Source organism: Ylistrum balloti, unplaced genomic scaffold (assembly GCF_031769215.1).
Source record: "Ylistrum balloti isolate Yb309-2 unplaced genomic scaffold, AGI_CSIRO_Ybal_v1 Utg369888, whole genome shotgun sequence".
Taxonomy (NCBI): Eukaryota; Metazoa; Mollusca; class Bivalvia; order Pectinida; family Pectinidae; genus Ylistrum; species Ylistrum balloti.
In genome coordinates, this window is record NW_026782022.1 from 574057 (window position 1) to 596703 (window position 22647).

Here is a 22647-nt window from a genome sequence, read left to right on the forward strand (position 1 = left end):
TGGTACTACAAGTAAGACAATTTAACTGTCCTTACGGATAGTCTCAATACTCCCGTAACCAGGCAATTTGTGAAAGTCGAGTTTGCCAACAAAGGGGTTAACATTATTAACATTAGAAATATTCTACGCCAGACGTCTGACGAAACTGACATCACATACCTTACCTCCGGTATAGATATATCCTCCACGCTTTTTAATTGCAAACAAACGATGCAACAGTAAAGTTAAATGACAGAAGAATTACTCGATTACTTAAATTTATTTCAAGATATCTTGATGATGTTAACATGTCTTTCATATATACACTATAAACAATTGGAAATCAAGGACAGTCTCTTCTACATCAGCCGCTTATCTCGATCTATCCTCCACCTATATCCAACATGTACGAGTGATTAAGAGTGATGATTTCAATTTCTCTATTGTGAAGTTTCCATTTCTATAATGTAACGCCAGTTGATTCGATATTCAATTATTTACTACCAATATCTCGAATTTTACGACAGATGTCCATAGCTAACGAAACTGAAACACAGGTTTGATAAAGACTATTGGGAGTGATTTGGTCGCCACCATGATCTGATCGGGAAATTATATATTTCCTTTTGGGAATGGAATTCCATGCTCGTTACTATGACTGGTGGTATTTATTGTTTTTATCCATCTTCTAATTTGCGAATAACACATTAACTTACTTGGATTGGCCAAGAAATATGTGGCGGGTGTCATGGATGAAGCAGAAACTTTTGCCCTCGTCATAAATTTCGAATTTGATTCAAGATTTTGTTATAATGATATAATATTGTTATCATTGTCAAAAATACACCATCTCCTGACAAAAATACACCATCTGACAAAAATACACCATCTCCTGACAAAAATACACCATCTCCATTAAATGTAATATCACAAACTGACCGAGAAACACACTAAGAAAGCATTCAAAAGTACCTAGTGTTGTTTAAAGAGTGTTCAACTACTACCTGATAACGAGATGTAGAGTTAAGTTAGTGTTCATTTAAATGAACATTAGATTAGGAATGAAAATATTGAATAGTCAATACATAATTACAAATAAGATCCGAATTGAATGAATAAGTAAAAGAAAAATTAAGTTGTTAAATTCATACAAGTAATAATAGTCAAACAGATTTAGAACAGTGTGATCAAGGACTTAGAACAGTGTCTGCAAAGAATAAAATGCCTGTTTACTTGGTAACAGAACAAATACATAACTATGTCTTTCCCTGTGCACCAGATACTACAAACCTTATAGCAGATTGTGTACCTCTAAACTGATTGGAAAGCAGACATTAAAGAACAGAATTGTTGCTATCTGCTTCCTATCTACCAGAAAGGTTATCAATATATAATGGTTCCGCAGGTAAGATCATTTCTATAACCTAAAAACAGGGTATTAACGCCTAATACCTTGAGCTGTAGTCCACAGCCTAATTCAATGAAATTGTGATATTGAGAAAAAGTTTGGAAAACTGTGATATTTCATAATTTACCTATCTTTTTACTGTAATTTAATTAAAAATATAAGATGTTGTTTTAGGCCATAATGAAATAATAAATTGTGGGCAGAATTAATAAGACAAAACCGCTTAGAAAGATTTCAAATATAATTTATTTCAGTAATTCGGTTGACACTCGAGTAATTTTTTCTGTTGTAATGACAATCCCCTCTAACTATTGGCAATTAAAAAAAAAAAAAAAACGAAAATCGCCAGAGACATCAAATTGTAGGACTTGATAATAATATGACAGTGGGTAGATATGACATGATCACAGATCACAGTTGATTGGCAATAGGACCGTCACCAGATGTCATTCCATAACTAAATCATTCCTAATCAAACCCGCTAGTTATAGGTTATATACACATGAAACAGTACTTGGGAACAGATGAAAACATCATATGTGGCAACCATGCTTTGAATTACTTCAACTAACTAAAACAATCAATATCTAGGAGATAACAGGATTAACATTAAAGAATGAATAAAATGTATATAGTGAGGATTGGCTGGCAGTGAACTTTGAGATCAAAGAACCATCAGTTTTGTTGAGATTTATTTTATCATTCTTACAACTTATGGTATATGATTTGTATCACAATATTCCCTCAAGATGTTTCGGTCTTCTAGAAATCAAAAGCAACAAGCACTTGAATTTTATGATGTGAGTATGATATATGACTTGGATAACATTGGCAGGTTGAATCATCGCACTTCATGTGGAGGAAACGTACAATAAAATCAACATAACAGGATGCTTGATCATTAAAATAGGTAAGAAGAGAGAATTAAACTATTGTCTATATACATATATTAAAATAACAGCTATCTTGATAAATCGGGCACTTGCTGATAAACACAATTTTGTAGGTTTGGGTTTTTCTAGCATTTGATCCTATTAAATTTTTCTAGTTATGTAGCAGAAACGTACAAGGATATCCCTGCTCTATAAGAAATTGGAGGATCAAAATTTGTGAATGAGAAAAAAAAAATCTTTTTCATTAACATCAGTAATGGTGAGGAAAAAATGGAATAAATTGTAATTCTGTTGGAGAAAGAACATGGAATGCCATGTCGACACTGCCTATTTTAAGTATATATTAGCCGACATTAAGAATGGGCATCACAAAGATATATTAATCTACATTAGCTAATTCAAGTCAAACTTCAACTATGATATTAAGCCATCTTAATTGTCTTGGTATTTTGACATTTTGAATTGTTCTTTTTAATACATGCAATTTTACTATACTTTGGAGCAGGATGATTATGATGATAAGAATTATTCCATTTCAATTGTGTACCACAAATAATTACCAACTATACTCACCAAAACAAGGGTGTTCAAAATAAACAGAAAAATGCTCTTCAAAACTTTTATTTTCCTTCTGACAATAAAATCATTTAAATCTATCTCACAAATGCACAACTTTTCAAATGCAGCTCTTCATGTGAAAACACCATTTCCGATACAATATCGACAATATTTTGCATTAAATATTCCATCAACTGAACACTGGAAAATATCAATCAAACATCACTCTTCCATTAACTTTCACCATTTCACCAAGCATCCAGTGTATAACCATATCAAAAATGAGAAATAACATTTAATATAATTCTATCACTTTCATGCTAAATTTCCTATTCATTATTAATGATTTAATATCCTACACTTATTTAACACTTATTCAGGGCTTGTCAATCCGAAGAATTACCTTATCACACTGATCCAGTCTCTTATCAGAATAAAATATATGTACATGAATCTTTTTTTTTTAAACCAATTTATACAGCATAAAACACATTAATAAATAGGATGTAAATATTGCATTTACTCTCTGAATATATATACAATAAACATCAATTTACTTCTACCAAACAAATGAAATAAAATTTCATCAACACTTTATAAAGTTTTTTTGCCTCCTACTAATGTTCACAATAAATAATATGTTGTATTATCTCTCACCAAACAGAAGTAACTAGAGAAATAAAACAATAAATACATTCATAATTTTGTCAGATTTCATAACAGTCTAATTTTAATCAATTAACTTAACGGATCATCTATTGCAATCCTGTCCTTAAAGAACTGTGATGACAAAACTACATCAATTTGGCATGTTAATATTGGTAATAAGGCAATAAAACACTAAAAAGAGAAGAAATTAAAATTTCTCGTAAACCATAACATAAAAGAAGAATACAGACATCACTGTAGTGTTACAAGATTCTGAGTGTTATTTGTGCAGCAACAGATGAGACACTAACAGGGTCTAGTGATCTCTAGCATGATGTTATTGCACATTAATTGGGATGATACTGATACTCACTGTCCATTCTGACTAGACAATTTATCACTGGTCCCTCTTGTTGCCAAAATTAGAACCAAAACAAAAAAAGTTTTGATATTCTCATTTCTTACTACAGATTAGCAGTAGCTGTTTCGCTTTCTTGTTGGTGAAAAGTGAATTTTCACATGGATTACTGTTCATATCAACAAAAACTGCCGTAAAAAATGCTCTGTAATATTTGATCAAAGTAACATATATCCTTAATATTTAATAAACATCTCATTATATCATATTAGGATTCAATCAAATATTAATACATTTATACCTGTATATATTAAATATTCAATAATTTGACTGAATTCACCAGGTTTGTAAAAGCTTATATTTTTTTCCTTATTTCTTTGTTTTTGGGAGAGTAGCACTTTGTCACACAAACAGTCTAACAAATCAAAACCGTGCATCCATCTGCCAGCTACAGTCACACAGACAATCTTCATGGCACTCAAACATCAGCTATCAGTAAGTATATGCATGTTGAAATAAAGGAGACAATTCCCCCAGCCCCCCTTAACCCCTTCCATTACCAAATGAAGTCTGTACAAGTATATAATAAGCATGTATTAGAATATTATGAAATAGTTTTTTATCTTTTATCACAGATGTTACAAAAACTATCAAACTGAAAATGTTCCAATGTTCTAACACAAGATTAAAAGTTTTATCATTATCTTTATCACATCTCTCTGTTTGTCAGTACAAATACACATTTTGTTTGTTCCATCTCAAAATTTCACAAAATTATTGAAATATTTCGTAACATATGATCTTCATGTCAGCGAACCTCGTTAAGATGCATGGGTTTCTCAATTATGTGACTGACTGACTTATGTCCCATTTCTTTCAGGCTAGAGTAGACTACATAATGACAGCCAGAAATACACAAGAAATATTAGCAAATTAATTGATGGAAGTAGAGCTTTACCTTCATCATAATGGCCTGTCTTGGTTCTAATTCATCTAAGTTCTATCAGTATAAATAGTTTTTGTATGTATCATTAATTTTAGTGCACTGGGATTAATTTATACATATATATTTCTATCATGAAGGGGAGAGAATGTGAAACGTAAAGTGATAGAATAAATGCAAAGAGCTAAGACAGGTTTGGGAAGATAAGCACACTTATAACAGGGATCAAAAAGTTTTAACAGTGAAGGTTTCCTAACATACACATCCTCATTTCTTAGATAGCTAGCACCTTAAATCAGGAATCCTAAACGTTCCAATAGAGTTTATCAGTCAATAACATATAACTATTGACAATGACCTGAAGTGATATATTAACCTTGTCACAATACAATTTCTGACTTAGTAAAAACTACTTGAGGACTTGAAATTGTTCAAATCCAAAAATCTTTTGTCACAACAACACACCAAACAGAAATTTCTGACTGCTGATCTACCTGCGACAACCAAACAAAACTTAGTTGCAGAAGTTCATCACACAGAAAGCTTCAGCGAAATTTGTCCAGATAATTATAAGATATGAAATTTTCCTCAATATGTTTAGAAAGATTTTCAAAATCTGAACAATGTCCAAGTATAATGATCAGTGAATATAAGTGAAGAGAACATGATATGAGAGTATACACAATGCTTCTCTTAATTGTAGTAACAATTAAGTAAATATGTCTTCTAGAACACAAGATGGATGAAGTAACAACATAACTGAAGATGATCAGACAAGTAAAGTCTAATGAACACATTGTCATCACAAAATCAAACCCACATTGTAAAACTTTTCGTCAAACATGAAATACACTTATTTTTTTTATAATTTCCCTGTTAGACAGGAAGGCCGTTCTCATAATATTTCCTAACAACAATAAATAAACACCAAAACCACATCAACAAAAACTAATTACCTATTGGCATTTTGTACTACCCCCATTTGAGGCAGGTAATGGTTTGTCATTGTCAACCAGAATCATCATTCTAAAATCACACCTGTGAAAGACGCGAGTTTTTATCCTCTATCATAATCAATTAAAGATCCAGTCACAATTACACAGAAATCAATGAAATCAGACTTTTTTTCAGAATCAATTAGGTTTGGTGTTGGTAACAGCATGTGTGATTAAGAATTCACAATACAAATGTCAAAGAGTGTGTACAATACATCAAACATCTATATCCAACTAAACTCATCATTCCGTATTATGTTACAACAACTGTTTATCATTATGGTGCCACATTTTGCCTCATCACTTAGGGTAGACTCTTCGTTGGTTGTAGAGCTTTGGACCACCTGCAGGTACCACATTCTGCTGACCCGTTTTAAACTGAGAAGGGTTAAACAACATTGGTGGTGCCCCTGGGGTTGCATTTGGTGCCTGGTTTTGTTTTTCATCCTACAAGATAAAAACAGTGTGACATACAATGATGAAGAATCAATGATTTTACAGTAAAACATTTAACAAACCCTATACCATACAATCTGGTCTGTTTTTATCAACATATAGTCTCAAAGTTTAAAGATAAATGTCCTAATTGAAAAAAAAATCATATTGGGTAATTCCAATCCTGGTACTCTTACTGTATGTTCCATTTACAAACTTAAAACATTCTACTAGTGCTACCCTAGAGCCAGTGTATAGCAACAATTTAAACCATGTAAGGTATGTACTTTCATGTATAGCTACTATCAGTGTTATTTTTGAAGTGCAAGAGTTGGTGTGATGTACAGACAGTACATGCAGTTTATATTCCATTGTGCTACAGAGTTAGGTCCCAACATGGGCGAAGCAGACATTGTTTCTGTCTCACAGCATCAATCAGAATACAATATCAATTACTTTTGAAATGCAGTGACAACAAGAAGTATTAGAATGAGAAATAATTCAATAATTTAGGCAAGCATATATTAATCTTAAAAGGTATGATCAATATGAACAGTGTTACTCACTATTATTTGTCAACAAAGTAGTGAAAACTGTACCCAAGACTGTTTTTATAACCTGATTATATGAAGGTCACTTGTCAGACCATTTGTTTTTTCTGCAAACTTTATTACCGGCAACAGATGTGGACTGTTTTACATTACTTCCATAACATTACAGACCACTGGTTAGCTGATTATCTGACATTATTGTGCCGACTGTGACAATGCACCTGCCATAAGTATGACAACATATTAAAGTATAACTAATTGGTGCTATTAAAAAAAGTCATGTAAAAAGGTTTTTTTTCGGCTTGTATTAAAATATCTCTGAATTTAGCCAGGTTGAAATAAACTATGTTATGAATCTTGTTTCATATATCATACTCCTCTAAAGACAAGCAAGTAAATATGTAATAAAATGCTCCTACAAACAAGTTATAATCATCAAACAAACATTATAGAGAGACAAGAAAAGTTCTTTATAAAATTAGGAGACTAAGGTGAACAATTTAGAATGTAAAATTCTGAAGCAACAAATGACAAAACTTAAGCAACAAGAAACAATTAATAGCACAATTCGTGTAAAACAATAAAAAGTTAACAAAAGTGTTGTGTCAAAGATTTGCTTTTTTCTACTAAACGAAACTCTGTGGATTTTAATAAGAATTTAACCATCAACAGTCTGTCTATAGTATAAATTATTCATATTATTTCATTGCTTGTATTGTTTAGAATTACAAAGTTTGTCTAATTCTTAATGTAGACTGGGATTGAATCTACTTTATGATATATATGAACATGTTTATGAATACTAAAAACGAAGCATGTTTGATATAAACATTAGTGACAAAGTCAATAAACAAAACAAAGAGATCAAATTTTCCAGTTTGTCTAGAAAAACATTTTAACAACAAGCAGATCCTAAAATGCATCAAAAGATTGCTTGTAACTACAAAATAAGGACTGAATCACAATTATTTGCAATACATTATGCATTATGATGCAATTAGGACAATTTTTATTTCAACTTTGTTGAATCTATATAGATCTTTAACAAATAAAATATCAAAGTTGTTTTCTGTGCTGGATTGAGAAATACCGTTTCCTTAGGAACATAAGCTGATACTTGTGAACAATTTTATAAACAAGAGCATGTTGTGTACTGTTTTACATGTAGTCCTCTGCATGAGAAAAGATTACATAAACCTGAAATATAACAATGAAGAACTATCAAGTTGGGACTTTGAAGACTGCTAAAAAAGTCACAAAATTGCTTCATATGACACACAAATCTGTGTTTAGTAAGTTCTTTGTCAGACAAGAAGGAATATGTGAAAAAAAACATTACTTTCACAATAATTAAAATTGTTCTGGGCATTTAAAAAAAGACATGAGTAATTTTGTTTTGTCACCTACATAACTTCTTTCAGTTTAAAATGGAGCTACTTTGACAAAACATTTTCTGTTAACACCGATTGTATTTTTGTGTCTGGCATGCAGTTAATTGTACAGGCTAAAGCCAACATCCTTAGTTACCTGACGAGTTAGTTGTTGGACCTCGTATGATACAGAGCTCATAGAGCTCGTCCTAGACAACTGTAAATGGCAAATAAGTACATTATGTACTTATCAATTAAATTATTCCAAACTGTCTTCATTCTAAATCATGTCTAAAGCATTTGCCAAAATTTTTAATTTCTAAAGTCAATCTATTAGTTTCCCAAAAAGTGCTGTACTATTTTTCCGAAAGAGATCTGTTAGGGATCTCCTAAAATATCTTTTCACAATCTTCAAAGCACATCTCTACTGGTTCTTCCAAAAAATGTCTGGATTCTAACAAAATTTGTCTTGGACTGCCTAAAAAGGTATGTGAAAGATTTCCCAAAAAGATCTGTCTTCGGTTCCCCTTCAGGACCTCAATGAAGGAAACAGCTGAAAGACAGACTCAGGTCTGATGAGCAGACAGAATAACAGACCTAGGAGCCATAGACACATTGATGACTGAGCAGTTACAAGGGTAAGAGCATTGAAAATGATTGGGGACTGTCTGGACAAGCATTCTTTGCAGGAGACAGTTAAAAAAAAATTTGCTTTCCAACTTTCATAGTTTCTGATGGAGAATGTTAATTACTGTGCATATTTCATAAAACTGAGTACATTGATAGAGTAAGGGAGAAATCAAGACCCTTCATCATTAAGTTTTAGAAGTATACTCAAAAGAATAATACATGTAATTTAATGGTACATTAAAAGTTAAAATACAGCTCACTGATGTAACCTAAATACAGTAAATGTACAATATACATGTATATCGGTTATGTTTGTTTATTATTATACATACAAGAATATGGATAATATTGTTAATATTCTTAATCATAAAATGAGTTATTAGCTTATTACCGTTCAAACTATTTCTCCTGCATTAAAAATAAGAAATATCCATTACAAAACAATATTTAAAGACTTTTAAGATACTTTTTAATTCTTAGACCATCACTCAGTCGTACAAGGAAATTCTGGGGCAATGTTCTCAATTAGTTATCTAATATAGTTGTATTCATTTTCAGTGTCAAAACATAAATGCAAAAATCAAATTTGTCAAATACACTAGTGAAAACATGTACTAACATCTCCATTGTGGTTCAAACCAACTCACTGTAATAGTCTCCCTGCATGAATGCAATTACAAATGAAAAAAAAGTGAAACTGTTTAAAAACTTTAAAAAGTCCATTAAAAACGACATCTTTATAAGATGTTTTATTATTAATGAGATACAAAATAACTCTTGTTTTTATAACTGTAGTACCAGATAAACCAATTTTCTATGGAGTAAACATAATTCATCACTAAGATTTCTTCACACTTAAATCTCTTTGAAATCAATATTTCCCCGTAGTTCAATTTTGCAATATGTTTCATAGTATATAGTGTATAATGTCAATAATATATAATATCTAATTCATGGACACTTTCTTAGCGTATGACTTTTGCAGGACTACCTATTACAAGATATATCCAGGACTGATATACATTTCTAGAAATGTTTACTTCAATATGCTTCTGAGTCAGCCTTTTCTGGAGTCAGTTTCGCTGTTTCAGCCTTTGGAAATCTTGATAGCTCTACCTACTTCTATGGGAAATACATGTTTAGTCCATGACATGTACTAAATTAAAGATTATTAAAGCACTTATACTTCTCAAATATAGCTTAAACTTATTCTGTATAGACATCTTAATTCAATTCTTGTGTATCAAAAACCATGTCACAGGGTTATAACTAAATCTGAACTGGATGAACATCCGAGTACAGACTTTGTAGTAACACTACCAAAACTTCTGAGAAAATTTGTACTCAACTTCAAAATATTAGGGGTTTAAACTAAAAAAAAAATCATTTTTGATATTTGATGTCATCTTTTCTCTTTATTTCCATCATTACAGCATCTATCACAGTAAAATATTGCTACTTGAAATTCCCCCTCTGATAACTATCAATAGCACATACCAGAAAAGCCTAGGGCTATAAAAATTGTTAAATCGTGACTGGAGTGTCTTAAGTTTGAGAAAACTGCAGTTTTGGATATAACTCAAAAGGCAGCTATTCTAATTTGTTGAGTTGAATATTGTCTGAATGGATCAAGAAACAGAGACAAATATTTAGATAAATTCTCATTTAGTCTCTGTTTTCGTTTCTTCCAAGTTAAAATTGGCAACAATTTTGAACTCTACCCTGGAAGTTGAAAACCTAGCTTTTTATGGTAAATATTTTGGTGGGCAAGTTGACCATACTCAAAATCTGTCTGTGTGTCTGTCTGTTTGTCTATTGTAAACTTTGACCTTGCTCACAACTATTGCACCATCAGAGGTTGGGGTTTCATATTTGGCATGTGTGTTCCTTGTGACAAGACCTTTGCGGTGGTACCACAAATTTTGACCATGTGGCCTATTGAATTAAAACTGTCAAATCATTACCACAATGAAGATATATGTGTTTCACAGCATGTGCATGCAATTAGCTTAAGCCTTACACAATACAGTTTTAATGTCCCACATCAGAATTTTGTTGCAACTGAGGGCATGGTGTTTCATTAACATATCTTTTTATATATTATTTTTCGTGCATTTAACTGGTGATTTTTATCAATTTTTAATTTTTTTTTTCAACTAAACATACATTTATCAAAATCATCAAGTGGGACAGAGATGTACCAACAAACCCCTTTACTCTGAGTGTGACACTTAAAACTTTTTCTCTGTAATCACAACACACTCTCAGTAGCTATCATACACAACAAAAAAGATTGCTTGATAGTTGAATCACCATCTGTTATGCAACAGCTTATGATGGTTTGTTTACTCCTTTTAAAGGACTTTCCATGCCCATTGGCTGAAAGGATTATCTAGACACCTAAATTTACACTACCATACTCTATTAAAGTTTATAACTTTGTCTTTATTTTATGTTCTAAGTTTGAAATGTAGGCACATTGCCTCGAAAATTTGACAATTTACTTATCAATTTTGTCATTACCTCAATTATCATTACATAGATATGTATCGTATTAACTAAGAAAAAAATTGACAATGTTTCTGTTTTTCAAAAATTAAATTCAGTTTGTGAATTTAACAAAACTTGATGGATTGTTATGAATATGTGGTTTTGACAATAAAAATGGGGCATTATGACTATCAAAATGCAAGCTGTATATGTATAATTAAGGCATGTTTATAAGTGATGTGTTATGGAAACAAGACATCTACATTAGCTTACAATACATCTCAGAACACATTCCACTGCAGCAAAACCTGTGTTATATGTTTCAATAAATATCTAGTATAAAACCAAGACATTGCCTGTTTAAAGTTAAACTCCAGTCACACATCACAAATATCTATACTTTACTGATCGCTTACCTCCCCTGGTGTCAACGACTGGTTCATATTCTGTTCAGCAGGTGGTGCTAGCGACTGCTGAGGATTGTTTTTCGTATCTGACTGATCACTTCCACCAACTGTAAGTAGTATCATATGATAATTGGATTTCACCAAAACAGAATTATTGTAATGTTGTTTACAAGTGACAATGCAGTGTTAGATGAAAGTCATATATTTTAGGCAGTATGACACTTGTTCCAATTGTGTTTTGTTTGCAATTTACAATGATAGCAAGGACATATATAAAGTAATTAAAATATTTTCAAAAGGTTATTTCAACATTAACCTTTCACATCATTTATAACATTAAAGCAATTCAAAGTGATTCATATTTTTTAATCAGTTATTGAAGAAATATTACAAAATCATGATGGTACTAGAAGCACTTCTTGTACAATTTTTTCCATCAGATATTATGGGTGAACCAATCACCACTGCATCAGTCTTATAAATTATGGTTATGCACTTATACATGTATATGTGTACTGCATAACATATATGGCAGTATAATGTGCATTCATTTATTTAACTGGTTTTACATTCACTATTACAGCCTTTCAGTGGACGAGGTAAAATGAATATTGGAAGACCGACATAACTTCAGCTAGTATCACAATTTGGATAATTCATATCAGTTAGATTACACAAAACAGTAATCTTCAGTTTTTTAAGGTAACTTTTGTGAAGAATCAATCTTATCTTTTGTCAAGCTATATAACAATTTCCAGATATGTTGTGTATGCAGGGAGCATTGACACTTATGGGAGCACTGACACTTACGATGGCAGCATTGACACTTACGATGGGAGCATTGACACTTATGATGGGAGCATTGACACTTATGATATGTTAAGTACAAAAACTGTGAGATATACATTGAAACCAAATGTTGAATTATAATCACTTGAGAGTGAGTCGCCTGCAACAAATAATTAGGGATTAACTTACTAGAAAAGGACTGTAAGACATGAATAGACATGCTCCTATGCATTAAGAAAGTGTGATTTTTGATGACTTTCTGGACATTGTCAAAAGTGATCTTTGACCATTTAACCTTTACCAATGACTACCTGAATATGAAAAGGTGTAGAACTTGATGTTATGATACTATGGGCTAATATGTATTGAATCAGGTGTGAGGATATGACACTGATTTGGAACAGGACTAGATGAAAATGGACATGTGTACTTCTTTAAATGTCTTCCATCAAATGACAGAGGTAAGAAAAGTAGAAAAATGACTTACGTGGATTAAATATGGCAGGCGAGGATGCTGAGGTTGGCATCACATTGAAGAGACTTTTGGGCACTGTTGAGCTACTAGTACTACTGCCACTAGTATTCATCACATCTACATACTGGGTACGTGCTCCTGTTAATAAAGTCACATAATCCATGTATCCACATACTTAGTAAATATACCTGTTAATCAAGCCATATAATTTGAGTATTTATATCCACAAACTGGAGCATGTCTGAGAAAGAAAAAGTTTTTTATTTCAAATCATCCATTCACATTGACATCAAAATTTTTTATGTGAGCTGGATTTGTTTCCCCTATAATATAAAGCATATTTTAACTCCCCTATACAATACCAGAGCCTCTTCATGGATGATTTTAGGAAAGAAATGTCAATTATGTCCTCTAGAAGTACTTTATTCCAGTTATACGGAATCGTTATATCTAAATCACAAAAAAAACAGAAATTTCTGCTGCTGATATCAGGAAGTCAGATATCAGACTCTGTCAGACAAAATCATTTCCAATGAGTATCGTTCATTTGTGATGTGAGTAAATACAAATATATAATGTTACAAGTATGATTGGATCAATATTTCCTGATGAGATATACAAATATCAACAATATTTAAAAAAAAAAAAAGAACTAATTTCATGAATAAATGTGTACAATAAAATGTAAAGAATAAACCCCATAGACAAATTATATTTATATTTTTACTCACAAACACTGTCTACCACCAATCTAAAGCCAGTAATAACATGTCCAGTCACCATCTATATCATACCATACACCTCTACAGTTAAACACTAATCATATCTGCGGTCACTCCCTATAGCAGTTCTCCACCAAAGTAACTTTTTGAGGAGATATTTGATGGGTACTAAAGCCATTTTTTACATATTAATTCCTTGATAACAAATAAAAAATCATAGATAATACTAATATCACCATACTGGGAAATGATTAGAAGTATAATAATATGTAAATCACAATTTAGAGTCAATTACATCAACTGTTTATTATAGTAACAATGCTCTTAGACAGATTGGAACAAGATTAGATGTTAAATTATGTAGATTTATAAACAGTTTGGTGAATTATGAGATGACATCATGACTCTGAAAAGCTGACCTTGTTTTTGACTTAATCCTATCAAATGTGGTGTACAACATAAAGGTGCCATTGTAAAATTGTCAATGGAAAAGAAAAATGTTGATGACAAAGTGTGCTTTTGATTGTCATGGTGAGCTGGCACCAGAGCCTCCAAATTTTTTAGAGTTAACAAGTCATTGGTGAAAAATTCAAATTTTTACCACTAAAAAAACAAGGACTTTCAAATCAAAAGCAACATTCTATCAATATCAACCCGACTTGTCTCAACAAATCTGCTGCTATGAAATGATAATGTTTCAAAGTTTGCTAAATTCCTATTTCTTTCTTCACTATGCACTTGTCAACTCTCACCAAGCTTTCAGCTACTAGGACCTGATGTATAAAGTATTTTTTGATGGTGTGGATGACAAAGCAATGAATTATAAAGATTGGATTCCATGACACACAGGAATGGGTCTATAGACAGACGAGTGGACAGAAGAGAGAGACAAAGGACTCGGGATCAAGTTTCAGATGGCTGCACATGAAGTTGGATGAGATAAATAATTACTTGTTTTTACCAAGTATAAATGTATCAACATTACAAGTGGAATCTGATGACAATTATTTTATTGAGAATGTTGTGTTTATTATACATATAAAAGAATACATTCTTATTTGCACAAAATCAATGAAGGCCAAACATTCTCCAAACTATATTTTCCCACCCAAGACATACATTAACTCAAAATGTATAAAATAAATACTAAGCAGTTTCCTAATATCATTGGAATCACCTGTAATGGTTTACATTCATGACAAATTAAGAGACCTACAAGATATTGTGAGAGGTATAACTATGTAGACCCAGTATCAGAGGTAATTTTAAAGTTAGTGAAGCCTAAAAAATCCAATGTGTAAAAAATGCTACAATAACTTTTTAATATTTTTATATACATGCATGCTTCATCTGATTAACAAACTGATGTCAAGAAAAAACATATATACCAGTAGAAACTGGAAAAAAAAGATAAAATAAAACAATCAGATCATGTATTGATACTCCCAGTAAATAAAACTAACAGCAATATAATGACTTTCTCAATCCTTATATAACATCCAGGACAACAGAATCATTCTTTAATAACAAAATCTACTTGCATGTTTCTTTGCTTTAAGCCGAAACAATGCCTAGATTAAAACGTGTAAAAACAGATTGATAATTTTTAAATTCAAGAGGTTAGTTCTGCTTCAAACTACTTCAGAAATTCTAGATGACTAATTCCTGACTATAGTGTAGAGGTCCTATTTTGTAATGTGTACAAGCTGATATGTTAACAATTAAATATAATGTTATATCATCTACCTATATTTCAAGAATAGAATGGTAACCATGCCAAATGTTTGATTAGCAAACTATTCAGTTTACTGAAAGTGTAATTGTTTTATTAACATATCCTGGTCAGTATGATGTCTACAATGTACTGATGACACTTACCTCTACCTTTAGGACGTGAAAACTTGTTACTTGAAGGTGGTGCCCCTGGAGTTGAGGTTGTGCTGGGAGTAGTCGGCACTACAACAAAAGGATGAATATAATGTGACATGCAAGCATCAAGAAAAGAGGATACTTGACAGTGTTCTACAAAATTCACCATATTTCTTGAAAACTTCTTACATTTAAGTCTAACAGTAGTTGTATCAAATTAAGATATGCAACATTTTAGTTCAACACCATTTGTCAATACAAGTACAATATACAATATTTCAGTGCAACACCATTTGCATAAAACATTTCAGTTTACCAGGGTTTGTCAATACAAGGCATGACACAATTTGACAGGATTTGCCACTATGATTCAACATGAAACTGCTGTGTAGTAATGTGACATTCATGATGGCTTGATCAGATATCAACCTACTGAGACCTTAACCTAAATGAGGAACGTTAATTACTACCTGTAATTTAACTAATACCTGGTATTACTATCAAATGAAAAAAAAGTGCTCCAGGATAATGTACACAAAATCAGAAATACCAACTAGAAAGTCAATGAAAGTACCTGCTGGCGTTTTGAAGATATCAGAGTCCTTGGGTGGTTCCGCTACTGGTTTGTCTTCTTCCTCAGTTTTGTCCAAGTTCACCCACTTTTCTTTATCCTTGTCCCACACAATCTTTTTACAAATAACAAAACAACATATACCTAAACACTTCAACAAGAGGCCCATGGGGCTTGAATCACTAACTGGCAGGATCACTATTTATGTAAATTGCTTCAGACCAAACTTGGACAATATCATTATATGGAAGAACGGCTTTTAAGAACTTCATTTCCCCTATTGTTCCCATCCTTCCTGCCCTAGGGGGCCAGGATGCATGATTTGTACAGTACTGAGCCCCTTTCTCCCATTAATACTTCAGGCCAAATTTGGGTGATATCCATTTTTTTATAGGGGGAGTAAGATTTTAAAGAATTTCCTCCATCACCCCTTTTGGGCTCCACCCTACTTCAGACTACACTTGGACAAAATTTCTAATTTAAACATTTTTTCAATTCAAAAGAATTTGCTCTATTTCCACTATTTCCCTGCCCCTAATATAAGGCCCTTGAGAACTGAGAACCAATCCTTACACATTCTTTGTTTCCCTTTATCCCCAAATACTTCGGGCCAAATTTGGGTGATAAATAATCATTCTTAATGGAGAAGAAGGATTTAAAGGAATTTGCTCTATTTTCCCAGGATGACCCTGCCTCTCTCATTCCTGGGGGCACGAGACCTACAATTTATACAAAATTGATTCCTCTTCACCCAATAACGCTTCAGACTAATCTTGGGCAAAATCCAATCATCCGTACAGGTGGAGTAGGATTTTAAAGAAAGAATTCGGTCTATTTCAACTATTGGGTCCTGCACCTGCCACCCCAGTTGGGGTGTGGGAGGGGGGAGCCCATTTGTTACACAAAATTGATTCCTCTTCACCTAAATATGATTCACACATAAATTACTTGCAAATTTCAACATTGAAGTCCTTTATATAAGACTTTGACAAGATTATACAACCACCCACCCTCCATCTCCTAGCTTGCTTTGTTTTAATCCTCAAATCAAAATTGACTTACACTTGGTTTATCATCATTTGGCAGCTTCATCTCATTCTTTGGCTTGATGAACTTACTGAACCATCCGCCTAATCTACTTCCCTGCTAATGTAACCAAGCACAGTAAACAGAATTGATATATAATATAAAATGCCGTAAAAATAAACTCGGGTAGGAACAAAAATTTAATCTGAAATATTAATTTGAAATGACCATATCATTAATACAATATATGTAATACCATGTGGATGTTTTTAAAAAGTTACATTTCTCTCTCTTATATAAAATCATACAAGACAAACATACTCGAATTTGTATCTAAATATATTTGTTGGGCTGTATTCATCCACAAAATTAAATGTCCACAAAAAGAGATTTTCTGAAAAAACATAAAAATTGATCCCCATGAAAATTTCACAGTACTAGTATTTCACATAAAAATCATAATAGTAAAATATTTTGTTTGATTATGAAGAAATAGACGATCACAATCATTACAGCTTATCTAAGGTATGAAATAGGTTACAAAATATTTCCATCTTCGAAGTAATCTACCATAATAGAAGACAAATTAAAACAAAGTACCTTTTTGGATGGATCTGGTTTGGGAGGAGGAGGCATTTTTGCTTTGTCCTCATTGGCAGTATCTCCAGGGAATGCTGATCTACCTACACTTCCTTGACTAGTTTCTGATGTTGTGCGTTTTCTTAAACGAGGGGCTACAATCTGTGAGGAAAAAGATCAACAAACACTTTTGTATATTTAAGGAGGTACTTGTAAAAACAAGCATTACTGAATCTGACGTACTTTTGAAAATGAGAAAATATGTGACACTGCCTTTTGACCTCATAGCATTAAAGCAGTCCAAAGCAAGTGCTTTCTGTATGGAGATGTTATGAGTTTGGATTTATGAGGCCTAATTAACTAGGGTTAAATCAACAAGTATACTTCACACAGATACATCAACTAGAGGTTAATGTCAAGAGAAAACATCACTTTGAGTTCTCTCTCTGACAGATTCACATTCTGCATTTAGACTTTTTTATTTCTAGCTGGTGATAAATACACATATATCACAACAGTTTTTCTTTTCATTCACATCTCACATCACAAATGTTGTAAAGTTGTATTTGACTTTAAATATTTGGAATTTCCCTTAAATTAAAGACATGAAATTTTGTGAAGTAGTATGACACATATAGCACACCTTTTGATGAGTGGCTGCCCCAAAGTAATCAAAGTTTGTCTGTTGTTCATGATTTCCTTCTTCTTCTGTATCCAAACTGCTGTCTGATGTGATGCTCTGTCGCTTTGGAGTTTCAACAGTTTGGGAGTAGGCGTTTGGGTCGTAGGGTTGTGATGCAGTGTTCTGGGTAAAGGGTTGGTTCACAGAAGCCTGTTCCTGTACACTTCCAGCTGCACAACAGCAAGAAGGGAACAATTAAAAGATAAATAAAGAAATGGAATACTTGTCTTAAGGAAAACGCTTTCAATTTTATGCCCACATTTTTGACAGAAATTATCAGTACCAACAAAATCCAATTAATTCACAAAAAAAATAGCTGATTAACACATCTTGTTTAAAAGTATAGTTTGTCAAAAAGAAGATCTATATTCTAGACCAATATCTCCTCTATGACAGTTTAAGTTAGTTGGTAAGTATTCTGGCCCTTTTTATACATTGTTAATAAACATTGTTCAATAGCCATCTGGTCAGAAAAAATTGTGATCACCAAAGACAATCATCAAGATATAATTTTATTTTTTTTGAACATGAAAATCTTTTATAATGTAACTATAACATTAACTACCCCATTTGTCAACTGAAATATTTATTAATAAAACCTTTACTTTAAAAAATAACTAGAGCAAGAAGTCTGTAATTAAGACACTCAAGTGAAGTTGAAGAAATATGGAAGAGAGACAAAGCCCCGCTAAGGCCATCAGTTAAAACTTACCTACATATGTAGCATCAGACTGACTCATGTTGTTATCTGATACACCTCCATAGCCTTGGTATTGATTACTGAGATCAGGTGGCTGTGCTTGACTTCCTGAATCTCCTTGTGGAGCTTCTGTATTGTTTGAAACATAGCCTGAAAGGGAAGTGATTCAGCCTCTAAATCAGTCACCAATTACTTAAGGAAAAAATTATTAATGTTTACTAGTTAGATGTCAGCAACCAGTTGAAAAGCTTGTTATACAAGAATTATAAAATCCTGTTTAACTTGGATTGTTGATATGAGATGTGCAGCCAAAAGTTCACACTGAAATTCAAACCTTATTCAATGGTAATAAAGATGTCTGCATCTAACCTTAGTATAGTCAAATACAGTCCACTATCACATACCAAGGATAGGTAGTATTATTGCCTTTTCAAGAGGTGTAATTATGACAACTTAGAATAGATTAGGTACTGGTTGATAGAGGCTGATGACCAAAGTTAACAGCTACCTTGATGAAACCAATACAATTACGAAAAATGTATGTTAAATATTTGCAATCAGTGCAGAGAACAAGGGGTATGAAATGAAAGTTTCTAGAAAAATTAGCAAACATGAACAAAAAAGAGATCATACCTGCATCTTTTCAAAGGCGTAATGAATAATCATAAATAGTAGTGATTGGAAGCTGATAAATTCTTCAAATTTTGTGAGTTAAAGGGCCTTAACTCTAAAGAAAAAAATATGTTGACTGAAACCAAGTACAAAACTACTTATTATACCAAGTTTTGATCAATAGATTCATTTCTCTAAGAGGGAATAAGTGCAAACCAAATTATGACATAATAACAGCCGAAAACAACATTATATGACATTAAATGTTTATAGGTCATTAAAGCAGGTACCCTGTTGATAGTAACTGTTGTAGGCATTGTGTTGTTCCTGGTGGTATTGTTGCTGAGCTGTATATTGATTTTCTGTGTACTCCTGCTGAGCCTGCTGTTCCCCTTCTGGCTGTTCCTGTATGGGTTCCCCAGACTGAGGATAGCTGTAGTTGTAATGTTGTTGTCCAGTAAATGACTGCCCTACTGTTTGACCATCCACCTCACTTTGTGACTGGTCTGATCTCTCACCATACCCCTGTTGTTGTGTATACCCGGTCTGATAGTTAAAGTCCATATGACCTTGACCCATCAAGTCTGACCCTGTGTGAGTCAAACCAGCAACCTCTGCACTTTCACTACTTGCCCTGGTACTGCCATAGCCCATAGGTGTAACACTCCCTGACAAGGGCCTGATTGAGCCATCCTACAATACACCAATTACATCAATGTAAACTTTGTAAATGAAGCAGAGTCTAAGATTTAACCACATTTCTTCACTTTAACACTGATGTTTTCAATGGTTTTTTTTAAAATCAAAATAGAAGGTGTTGCACAAAGTCAATATCCATGTCATTCAAAAAATTACTAAAAAGCTATAGATCCACAAAATCAAATACAAAACGTCATAACATGACATGAATGCCCTTGCACCTATATGCAAACCAGAATCTCATCAGGTGGGATGCTATGAAAAAATGTCGGCTAATTTGTTTGAGAGATTCTAAATGTATACAACTGATTCAGAATGAGATAGAACAGATAAACAATGGTAACACTGTACACTCTGTATAAAATGGCAGGAGCCTGTCAAAAATCCTTTCTTACCAGAAATCCTTGTGAGACCTTTTGTAAGTTTACAAGCCATGCTTGGTCCTGGTCATCAGCCGTATGCATCCTCTGGGGGTCAAAGTGCTTCAACCTGTCTGCCATCTGTAAATAAACACCAAAACAATATTTCAGAATATTTTCTTCAGTTTGTAATATCAATAGAACATAAGTTCTTATAACAAAACCAGTTAAAAATTTCAGTGTAATGTTTTGGTGACTACATGATATGGTCACCCCCATCTGATTTTGTATGAATTCTATGTCCTTTGTTATACAACAACATAAAGAATACAATATTTATCAATTATCATGATTTTGCAGGGATGCAATATTTCACCTGAAGTAGAAACTTATACTTACATCATAAACCAATTTGACTAGAGTTGGCTGGAAGAACATTGGAGCTCGCTGAATATATCTTGCGATTACTTCCAAATACTGAAGGGCCTTGCAAAAAGAAGAAATTTCACATCTACACTGTTACTTCTTTGTATATTATATTAGAAGGTTTGTTCAAATTCATGTACTAAATCCACAAATTTACATGTCCATGGAAAAGCTAATGGATAAAAATTGACATTGATTAAATTATAGTACTAGCTGATTCTGGGAGCAAAATTTAACTATGAAATCAAGTGCCAACAAGAAAACCACTAAATTTGAGCCCAACAAAAAGATAAAATTTTACGGTATCCTCCTGTTATATACGGTGAATCCATTCCTTTCATTACAAGATTAAAAGGATGATTTTTTACTAACAGAATTAAAATTTCTTTTTACTGTAACATTGAAATACATTCCCAAAACCAGAAATGTTAAAATCATGATTTATGACACTAACACTGACAATAGATATCAGTTCTTATGTACTGTTTGACATAACTCCATTTTGTATACTAACCACTGTAAACTTGTGCTTAGATCAGGACAGGCAACTGTCTTTCATAAATTAGAGAATGTGACTCCGGTTAGTTGATAGATTATGATAAATTTTATTCCTTATATGGTCAATCATTGACCAATAATCTGGAATCCAATATCTAAATGAAATGTTTTATCAATCATCACTCTTTAACTAATTCCCACCACTAACAAGCACACAGTAACATGCCTATTCTTACTACCTATATCTCATTTCCTCTATACCAATATTACATTTTTTGACGACCAATATTCTACTTCCTCTATACCAATATTAAATGTTTTCACAGCCTATATCTCTCTTCCTCTATACCTATATTACATTTTTTCATGACCAATATCCCACTTCCTCTATACCAATATTACATTTTTTCACGACAAATATCCCACATCCTCTATACCTATATTACATTTTTTCACAACCTATATCTCACTTCCTCTATACCAAAATTAAATAGACAATAAAGTAACATAATAATGATTTACCTCTTGAGGGAATCCATTATCAGCTAATCTACTGGCATATAAAAACTTGAAGTACTGCAACAGAAAAAAAGCATGCCTGTTATAGTTCTTTTTATATACAGACATCTATAACACTTTAAATGCATTAAAAATGTTCAGAAGTAATCTTTACATTCCATCACCATTCCATAAAACATCCTCAAGTTATCAAGACTCTAAAGTAGGAAAACAAAGTTTTTCACAAAGGAAGTGAAAACCATTCAACAGTTACATTCATGCAAATTTTACAATGTTTTTCATTGAATGAAAAAAAAATACAAGAGACCCCTTGGCCTTTGCAGTCAGCTGACTTTAAAGAATTATGTCTGATACAATGTATAACAACAGTAGTAGCAATAGGAAAATTAATTATTGAATGATTAAAACAGTTCAGTATGCTTTAGAAGTATAGGCAAAATAAACTCTTCATTTCAG

General features: G+C 32.5%; 1 protein-coding gene across 1 annotated transcript in view; it reads right to left on the reverse strand.

The window, feature by feature from the left end:
- Positions 1-1615: 1615 nt before the first annotated feature.
- LOC132546405 (uncharacterized) overlaps positions 1616-22647 on the reverse strand; it is a 35119-nt gene continuing 14087 nt past the window's right edge. Inside the window, exons 14-26 of the mRNA XM_060210117.1 lie at positions 22195-22248; positions 21148-21234; positions 20785-20889; positions 19981-20383; positions 19091-19228; positions 18340-18548; positions 17718-17858; positions 17154-17237; positions 16095-16206; positions 15530-15607; positions 12942-13067; positions 11675-11772; positions 1616-6229 (exon numbers count right to left, since the gene is read on the reverse strand). Coding sequence (XP_060066100.1) covers positions 6083-6229; positions 11675-11772; positions 12942-13067; positions 15530-15607; positions 16095-16206; positions 17154-17237; positions 17718-17858; positions 18340-18548; positions 19091-19228; positions 19981-20383; positions 20785-20889; positions 21148-21234; positions 22195-22248 — 1782 coding nt within the window. The 3' untranslated portion in view covers positions 1616-6082. The remainder of the gene's footprint in view (positions 6230-11674; positions 11773-12941; positions 13068-15529; positions 15608-16094; positions 16207-17153; positions 17238-17717; positions 17859-18339; positions 18549-19090; positions 19229-19980; positions 20384-20784; positions 20890-21147; positions 21235-22194; positions 22249-22647) is intronic.